The sequence below is a fragment of the Glandiceps talaboti genome, chromosome 3, assembly GCF_964340395.1.
Source record: "Glandiceps talaboti chromosome 3, keGlaTala1.1, whole genome shotgun sequence".
In the NCBI taxonomy this organism is placed as follows: Eukaryota; Metazoa; Hemichordata; class Enteropneusta; family Spengelidae; genus Glandiceps; species Glandiceps talaboti.
This window is the reverse complement of record NC_135551.1, coordinates 3,941,963-3,951,823: the sequence shown is the minus strand read 5'-3', so window position 1 is coordinate 3,951,823 and position 9,861 is coordinate 3,941,963. Positions and strand designations below refer to the sequence as shown.

Below are 9,861 nucleotides of genomic sequence, written 5' to 3'. Positions count from 1 at the left end.
GTCATTACATACATTCACCTGTTGTATTCGTACACCACAGTCGTCATTACATACATTCACCTGTTGTATTCGTACACCACAGTCGTCATTACGTACATTCAACTGTTGTATTCGTACACCACAGTCGTCATTACATACATTCAACTGTTGTATTCGTACACCACAGTCGTCATTACATACATTCAACTGTTGTATTCGTACACCACAGTCGTCATTACGTACATTCACCTGTTGTATTCGTACACCACAGTCGTCATTACGTACATTCAACTGTTGTATTCGTACGCCACAGTCGTCATTACGTACATTCAACTGTTGTATTCGTACGCCACAGTCGTCATTACGTACATTCACCTGTTGTATTCGTACGCCACAGTCGTCATTACGTACATTCGACTGCAGTATTCGTACACCACAGTCGTCATTACGTACATTCAACTGTTGTATTCGTACACCACAGTCGTCATTACGTACAAAATGCAGTATTCGTACGCCACAGTCGTCATTACGTACAAAATGCAGTATTCGTACGCCACAGTCGTGCTCTGTAAGCTTTAAGTTAAGCTTACCCTTGTACTTTCATTCATGTATTTCATTTATGTACCATTGGTTTTTTCACATCTGTTTTATTTGCCCTTTACATTACTTTTACAACCGTAGTGCCATGTATTCCGTTCAAAATGATGTCCGTTAGTTATCTTCACATTGTCCTTTTTCACTTCAGCTACTGTTTTTATCAATATGTACATTTTTACAGTCACAATGTTAGTTTATCTGTTATTGTTGATACTTTCATTCATTTTTGTCTTCGATTTTCTGTTCTTTTTCAGAATCCTGAAGATGGCTTTCTTTGTAAAGCCACAACGTAGTAGGAATGAGCTTTGTTTCGTAACAAAACTATAATTCTTTGCCATCTGTCAGTTTGACATAACTTAATGACACAATTTTGACCCACGTACATACTCTGGTATATTCCCCCTGCATTGAAGCCATCGGGGTAACCCTCACTATTATATATACTTCTTGGGAGACAAGTTAAAGAACCAGCAAGTATAAATAAGGATCAATATAATATTCATGATTCCGTCGAATTATTTCCTTGAGTGATATAATTTTAATAATGTAACATAAGTAATATTATTATGTTTGTGGGCAAATTGCAATCGCTAAATCACCTATATAGGGTGTCCAATTTTTTCCTGGCTCTATTACGTTGTTCTACACAGCGTTCGGGGGAAAAACAAAGTGATATGTATGTAACCGAAAAGGGTGTACGCTGACTCTTATTAATATCTGTCATTAATATTGGACCACTTTGGGCAAGTGATGAATGTGGCCCAAGAGGGCACACATTATAGAACAATTGGATGTTTACAGAAGGCTTCACCACATCAGATGGTCTCATGTGGGCTGACCTATCCTCAAACCTGTCTGAATACATTTGAATATAAATAAGTCAAAATTATGTTTGTTTTCAGAATTAATTTCAGAATTTCATTTCTATATTCGGATATTTTTTGTATGCAGTAGCTCGCAAGGAAAAGCTTGAGTAGTTGAAAATGCACCGTATATGTTTGGTGGTCTGAATGTAGCAGGTAGTAGCTAGTATGGATAACTCTGTAGTAGACATAAGGTTGTAGAGATACTTATACGTACGTATTCATACAGTCTGGATTAGATTAACAGTTACCATACATAGGGAGTACAGTTAAGACAATAAGTTATTACTATTGGATACGATTCTGAATATGAATATGGTTATATAACATTCATTCATTCGTTCATTCATTCGTTCGTTCGTTCGTTCGTTCCTTCATCCATTCATTCGTTCGTTCGTTCATTCATTCATTCATAATATCAAGTGTGCACATGCTTGCTAATTATTTTACAAAGTTCAGAAAAGACGTCTTCCAAGACTACCCATCTTCAACATGTTGAAGATTTTTCCAGTAATTTACATATTAAATTACAATATATTGCTTTATAAATTAGGCAGGAATGATCACATAACATTCAGTTAGGAAATATGATTTAATATGATTTAATATGATTGCCATGGTAACATCCATCCATGGCAAGTAAGGGAGAAAAGCCTTAAAGGCCTATATAATCCCTGTAGTGTTCCAGTACTGGTCCAAGACAATTTTAAAGTCTTTAACAGTTTCTGCTCCAATAACATGTTCTGGTAAATTGTTCCAGTGGAGTACAACACGTTGAGAAAAGAAGTATTTCCGGATATTCAATCTGACAGTTGGTTTAAAAATCTTGAGTGAGTGTCCTCTTGTCCTGTTTGTTGGATGGTAGGTGAATAAAACGCTTTGATCAATTTTGTCAAATCCTTTCAGAAAACGAAAGACTTGTATCAAATCTCCTCGCAACCGTCTTTGTTCTAATGTTGTTAAACTGAGTGCTTCTAGCCTTTCAACGTAAGTGAGATGTCGAAGTTCAGGTATCAGCTTGGTAGCCCTCCTTTGCACCTTTTCTAAGAGTTCGATGTCCTTTTTCAGATATGGGTTCCAGAATTGCACTGCATATTCAATGTGTGGCCGAACTAGAGAGTTGAATAGTTTCATGATGACAAACTTTGATTTATACGTGATATTTCGTTTGATAATTCCCAGAGCTCTATTTGCCTTTTTAGCTGCTGCTGCACAGTGCTGACTTGATTTCAACGAGTTATGAATTAAAACACCTAGGTCCTTTTCTTCTGTGACTGTTTGTAGTGGTTGTCCATTCATAGTGTATGTATATGAAGGATTTGATGATCCAGTGTGCATAATTTTACATTTGTCAACATTGAATGACATTTGCCAGGTGTCAGCCCATTGACTTAAGTTATTCAGGTCTTCTTGGAAATTAACATAATCTGTATATGTTATAATGTGTATGCATTGCCGAAGAGGGCGTACATCGAGTCCTCGTACCAATCCCTCATACCTGACCTGATTGTGCAAGCATATTGTTTAAGACCCAAGAGACCATGTCATACCAGTCAGTATCTTTTCCTCTATCATCATGTCAAGGTCGTACTTGGGTCACGGGTCCAGTTAAGTAATGACTGCGTGACTTACTGTCCGTTTCATGTTAGTGTTCACTGGCTCTGTTTGATATAACTATGCAGGATCCAATACGAAACTGTCCACACCACAGATCGCAATTTCTTGCAACATTTAGTTGAAAAATAATATAAATCTATGACACGTGGCAATGCGAACATTTCCATTGCAACTGAGTCCTGCTGCATGTTCTTACATGTATAGTAGGACGATTAATGTGTTTGTGCATTTGAAAGTGCTGAACAAATTGAAACAATTCACACACACAATTTTGTTATGCTTGCAAGCTCAAACTACTTTATTGTTAGTCCTTTTCACTGTCAAAAGCTGTTTATGAGTTCTGTTATTGTGAAAATTACATTTCATTGGACAAATACTGATGTCAAATCAAAAGATTAATGTTTCAACTTGGTCATCCATTTTCAGAGTGTATTAGACGGCAGGCCTATGATAACCCAAGGATCGATTGAATGACTATATTATCACCATTTAGTTAAAACAAGGACAACTATGCATGTGAAGCAAATCAAGATATTCTTGAATACCAGGACCAAAGTGGCATCTACAGTGCTGTCCCCTTTGGATCAGCTACTTCTTCTTGGGAAACGGACAACGGATTATCATAATGCATATCATCAGGAATACTGTACACTCCTTCACCATTATCTGCAATGATGGGTGCAGATGTTGACATTGGACTCATATCAAAAGTGCCTTTCTTCTGTTTATACTTGTTTTGATTTTTGTAGATGTAATAGATGAGGCCAAGTAACAGAATAGCAGCAAGACCAAGCAAACAACCAGCTGCAATAAGCCCAGTAGTACGTGAATCACTTGAAGCAGCTGAGTTCTCACATGTGATACCCTCCCAGTCATCTGCACAGGAACATTTGAAGCCATCATTATTTGACAATGTTGTACAAGTACCACTGTTCTTGCAAGGGTTTGGATAACATGGATCGTTGATTGTACATGTTGTACCTTTCCAACCACCCTTACAGTTACATTGGTATCCATTCTCTAAGACCTCGCAGACACCACCATTCTGGCATGGTGAGGTGAAGCAGTGGTCAAAGTTTTCACATTTTGAACCAGTATAGCCAGTTGTACATTTACAAGTGAAAGAACCACTACTAGGAATACACGTTGCACCATTTCTACACTGGTTAGGAGCACATGGGTCATCCGTCTCACAGTTGTCGCCTTTGTAGCCATAGCTACATATACAGCGGTATTGGTTATCTCCAATAGTTTCACACTGACCACCATTCATACAAGGACCTGGAGTTGATGCACACCTGTCCAGCTCCGTGCATGTTGATCCCATGAGTCCAGTGGGACAGTGACATTTGTATTCAAATGGGCCATCATCCATGCATGTCCCACCATACATACAAGGGTTATCATTGTAACACATACTCTGGTACTGGCAAAGGTCACCTAAGTAGCCCTCGGTGCAGTTACAAGTGAAAGATGCTTTGCCATTCTCACAATAAGCCCCATTAAGACACTGGTCATCTTCACAGTGATCAATCTCCTCACACATACCATTATCTTCATCATAACTATTACCATCTTCACACTTACAGTAATAATCATTCCATGTTTCCACACATACAGACTGAGAGCCGTTACATGGATTCTGGTCCTCCATATTCTCCATACAGAGTCCAGACTTACAACCTTCACTTACACCAATTGATGGCATAGCTGTAGTACCATCAGTGGAACCATCTAGACCGATGTATACATTTCCAATGCGGGGATCTTTCACGCATCCCATGAAATTCCACATCCCATCTTCCACTGCTCCGATGATGAGGCTGTTTGGATCTGCTGTAAATTCACGGTAACCATTAGGAACTCCATATTCTACTTGTCGACATGGTGCACCCATATCGATTTTCACCTTGAAGTGCAAGCGATGGCGGAATAGTTGAACTGTGTGCCACTCTCCATCATCAACATACACACCATCTACCATGAAAGTATTATCACCATCCCCAATATTGTAATCGACAGTGACAAGCCCTCCTGATAACCTAAGATGGATGTACTCTTTTCCCTCTCTAGTCTCTGCTGCTGAGATCTTCCAGATGGTACCTTCACCACGACTGGTTTGGAAGCTCAACTGGTATTGCGAGATTTTAGAAACCGAAAGATCCACATTCTGACCGAGGTAGTAGGTGACATGGCTGTTATTACCAAATGTGTACTCTGGTGTTTCTTGACTGCAGTCATCACCATGGTAACCTGGATCACAGACACAGTGAGCCATCCACAAGTCTGCCATACATTCACCATGGTCACAGATTGGGTTGGAATTTGAATCCATGCAATGGAAGTCAGCGCCATAGCAACCGTGCCAAGAGTTCATGTCTTGTGCTGGTTCTCCAAGGTGATAGGTATGGCCATCTATGTCTAAGTCTCGAATACAGCCAGTGAATCCTTGGCTAAGATCAACACCAACACTTGATGGGTAGGAATATCCACTGCCTGAAAACACTCCACCAAGTTGTAAAGCAGTGTTCAGGTTCAGAATCCTGTTAAGATATAAAGAGGATGAAAATGTAGAAACTGCACAATTTGATGTTCTGTAATGTTTCAACACAAGAGCATTTAATAGTCTATGCTTTGTCACTAGGATTGCAGCTGGTTTTCACTTAAAGGCCAGGGTTTCAATCCCAGGTTGTCACTTTAATGTTATCTTTAACAGTTAAAGGCCATGGTTTCAATCCCAGGTTCTTACACTAGTGTTATCTTATCACTTAAAGGCCAGGGTTTCAATCCCAGGTTCTTACACTAGTGTTATATTATCAGTTAAAGGCCAAGGTTTCAATCCCAGGTTCTTACATTAGTGTTATATTATCAGTTAAAGGCCATGGTTTCAATCCCAGGTTCTCACATTAGTGTTATCTTATCAGTTAAAGGCCAGGGTTTCAATCCCAGGTTCTCACATTAGTGTTATCTTATCAGTTAAAGGCCAGGGTTTCAATCCCAGGTTCTCACATTAGTGTTATCTTATCAGTTAAAGGCCAGGGTTTCAATCCCAGGTTCTCACATTAGTGTTATCTTATCAGTTAAATGCCAGGGTTTTAATCCCAGGTTCTCACATTAGTGTTATCTTATCAGTTAAAGGCCAGGGTTTCAATCCCAGGGTCTCACATTAGTGTTATCTTATCAGTTAAAGGCCAGGATTTCAATCCCAGGTTCTCACATTAGTGTTATCTTATCAGTTAAAGGCCAGGGTTTCAATCCCAGGTTCTCACATTAGTGTTACGTTATCAGTTAAAGGCCAGGGTTGCAATTCCATGTTCTTGCACTAGTGTTATGTTATTAGTGAAGCCATTAGGATTACATAGTGTCAGCATTTTGTTCTTGACCAACTTTTTCTCAAACTCTGCTAGTCAACTGTTTTTCGCAACGAATGTTTTATTTTAATCCAAACTGTACCTGTGAGTGTAAATTACACACAAGGATCAGTAACTGTGCTGTTCGATTTCATATATCATTACTGACTTTTCTTAATCAGAGAAGCTACTGATAGGATACATTTAACATGTAACCATAGCAACATGTTTTTTATACTTTGAAAATAGCAAGGTGTTGGCTTGTATTGTCCTTCTATCAAAAAACAACTTTATATATTGATTTCATATGTATGTTGGAAGAGTCTGATATTTTTAGGTCACTGTTGAATTAACTTTTGCTGAGATCTCTACGCAGTGACCGAAATGAACATACAGATTCACCATTTTACTAATGGACAGCCTTCAATCAAAGACATAGACACCCCCACCCCACCCCACCCACCCACCACCTTGAGTGTTTTATGGCAACGTTATTGTGCAAATTGCAAGGGTGTCTCTAGATACATAATGTCATAATTTATTGAGCATTTTACTATGACCTATATGGAGGTAAGAATCAAAGAAATGGAGTCTTTGTGTATTCAAGTTGAATTAACCTAGACAGAATAGGATTGGTCATGTCACCTTGAAAATATGTTACGGTCAAAGGTCATGGTCTCCTTAGAAAATTCATCATAATGGGAGGGTAGACACTTGCATGATGTCCATACGTATACAGTGCCTGTTGAATTGGAGGCTAACAACTTTAGAGATGAATTACTTTTTTGCATCATATCAGAGACATACTTACGTTTGGTTTCCTTCAAGCATTCCTGAAATGAGACAAGATGAGGTGTCTTCATTACTATAAGTAGGGTATTCCTCTAGATCTGATGTCATACACTTGTCAACCATAAGAGTGACATGCTTTCCCATTTTATACACATCTATACTGTGCCACTTTCCATCATCTAAGCTAGCTGTGCTCTTTACCCCAACGTTCAGAGGAATACCACCACCAAGGTCGATGCTAAGTTTCACATCTCCATCCCTTAAACCGATTGCTATGAAGTCACTGATGTGGGAATCTACCATCATTGGTCCATTGTACATCAGCAAACCATTGGCATCGTTTGTTAGAAACATTAAACTGAGGTGGAAATCCTCACATGTTTCTAGTGCTTCATACCATGCATATCCATCCCCTGAGAAGCTGCGTTTTGTATCTTGGCACCTTGGGCCTGAGTATCCCATTGGACACATACATCTGTAGCCCGAATCTGTGTTGTGACATGTTCCACCATTGTAGCACGAAAGGGGGTCGCAAGATTTCATTCCACAAGTTTCCGTTTTACAGCCACACTCAAATCCCATATTTATCGCCAGTGATAGAGCCACGGCAGACGGACCACTATCAAGTAGGGTTTCACTCTTCTCATTGACAGAGTAGACCACAGTGCAGGAACCACCACCACAGACACTTTCATCTGAACACGGATTGACACTGACCGTGACTATTGACAGGCCAATATCAGATTCAATCTGAAAGACAAAAGAATATTTAAAGATTAAAGATAAGAATACTTTGCTATACACAACACTTAGAGTGGGCAACATCATCAATGTACTACAATGTACAAACCTGGGCTATATTAGGCTGATATCATGAGTCTCACCTGAGACAAGACTTTGAGTAGTAGGTACAGTTAGCTGATGATGAAGCTACGGTCCAAAACATTCATTAGTTTTATATTGTTAATATTTTATTATTATTATTACTTCTTAATTTCAGACCACCATGATGTATCATAAAAAGTATAAAAACACCCAAATACAAATGTTAAAAAAAATATATCGCCAATGGCATTGTAGCACAACTGTACAGTTTTTTAAAATGTTTATCCATATGCTAGTCCATGCTAACAATGGATGTTCATTTGCTGAATGACTATCCAGTTGCCTATCCAACCATGTTGCTATCTTTGCAATATACACGATCATTGTAATGTTGGTATGGGCGTAGTCATGTTGCTAGATATATTTGCATACATTTTTGAATTTTTTTCTTCACTTGTGTAGGAATTACTGATATTATCTTTGCAATATATGTGATCATTTGGCTGTTGCTATGGGCGTGGTCTTGTTGCTAGGCACATTTGCATACATTTTTTGAATGTTCATTCATTTGTCTTTCAAATTCCTGTTATCTGCAATATGTTATTTGGTTGTTGCTATAGGCGTGGTCTTGTTGCTAGGCAAATTTACATACATTTTTTGAATGTTTATTCAATTGTTTATTAATCCCTGTTACCTTTGTGAAATACACGACCGTTTGGCAGTTGCTATGGGCGTGATCATGGTTGCTAGGGATATTTGCATACATTTGTTGAATGTTTACTCACTTGCCTACCAGATGATGTTATTTGACCAAAATATACTGCCATTTGGTTGTTGGTAAGGGCGTGGTCATGGTTGCTAGGGCCAGTTGTGTCAAAATAGTTTGAAGAAAATCTGCAGAATAACACTTCTAGAAACATCTCACTAAGTTTCAGTCTCATTAACCAAGTACTTCTTGAGATATATTTTTTGACCAAAATTCACATTTTTAGACCTAATTTGCATATTACTGATGAGATCCTTATATGCTTAATCTTTCTTCATCTATACACCCACAGATGCACCCCTCTTAAATTTCAGCGAAATCTACGTAAGTAGTTTTGGAATTATAGGTTTTTGGCCAAAAAGACATATTTTTAGCCCTAATGTGCATATTACTGACATTCATGTCATGAACAAATCTTCATTTACTCACCCCTAAGAATGTTCCCACCAAATTTCATGCCAATCTGCCCAGTAGTTTTGGAGTTTAAGTTTTTTGACCAAAACTCACATTTTTTGACCCAAAACTCACATCTCTGTTGCAATAATTTTAATTTGAACAATTTCGCAACTAGACACCAGAAGTAACATGACCATGTATTATCAAAGCAATTAGTCTAGCAGTTTTTGATATTAAGTTGTTTACACACACACACACACACACACACACACACACACACACACTTTGCCATACCTATAGCACTACTGAACCTTATCAGTTCAGTTGTGCTAAAAGAACAAAAGAAAGACAGAATAATATTAAACTAGCCACTATCTTGTACTGCACATGACAATCCTATAATTTCTCCAAAAGTTTGAAAATTAAAGTATTGTTACTCTCTAGAACACGTCTAAAATGTATGCAGCAGCTCTATGTGAAGCGATGTAAAATTCAAAATATTTCTGGTTACACAGATATCACTAATGGTGACTGCACTCCTTAGGTCAAAGACTAGTTGCATTGTCTTTTTATATGCCTCTTTTAAAGTATGCACCATACTAGTACTATAGTTACACCAAACATTTAAACAATACACGTTGTATTAAAAACAAACTTCTAAAAAGTGTACTTTCGC

General features: G+C 38.2%; 2 protein-coding genes across 2 annotated transcripts in view; both read right to left on the bottom strand.

Annotated features, from left to right (window-relative positions):
* Positions 1-2,102: 2,102 nt before the first annotated feature.
* Positions 2,103-2,738, bottom strand: LOC144432672 (uncharacterized). The gene has a single exon (XM_078120936.1). It carries the CDS (start codon positions 2,736-2,738, stop codon positions 2,103-2,105), a length of 636 nt encoding a protein of 211 aa, XP_077977062.1.
* A 631-nt stretch (positions 2,739-3,369) lies between these two features.
* Positions 3,370-9,861, bottom strand: part of LOC144432671 (putative neural-cadherin 2) — a 35,721-nt gene continuing 29,229 nt past the window's right edge. Inside the window, exons 11-12 of the mRNA XM_078120935.1 lie at positions 7,218-7,948; positions 3,370-5,599 (exon numbers count right to left, since the gene is read on the bottom strand). Coding sequence (XP_077977061.1) covers positions 3,619-5,599; positions 7,218-7,948 — 2,712 coding nt within the window. The 3' untranslated portion in view covers positions 3,370-3,618. The remainder of the gene's footprint in view (positions 5,600-7,217; positions 7,949-9,861) is intronic.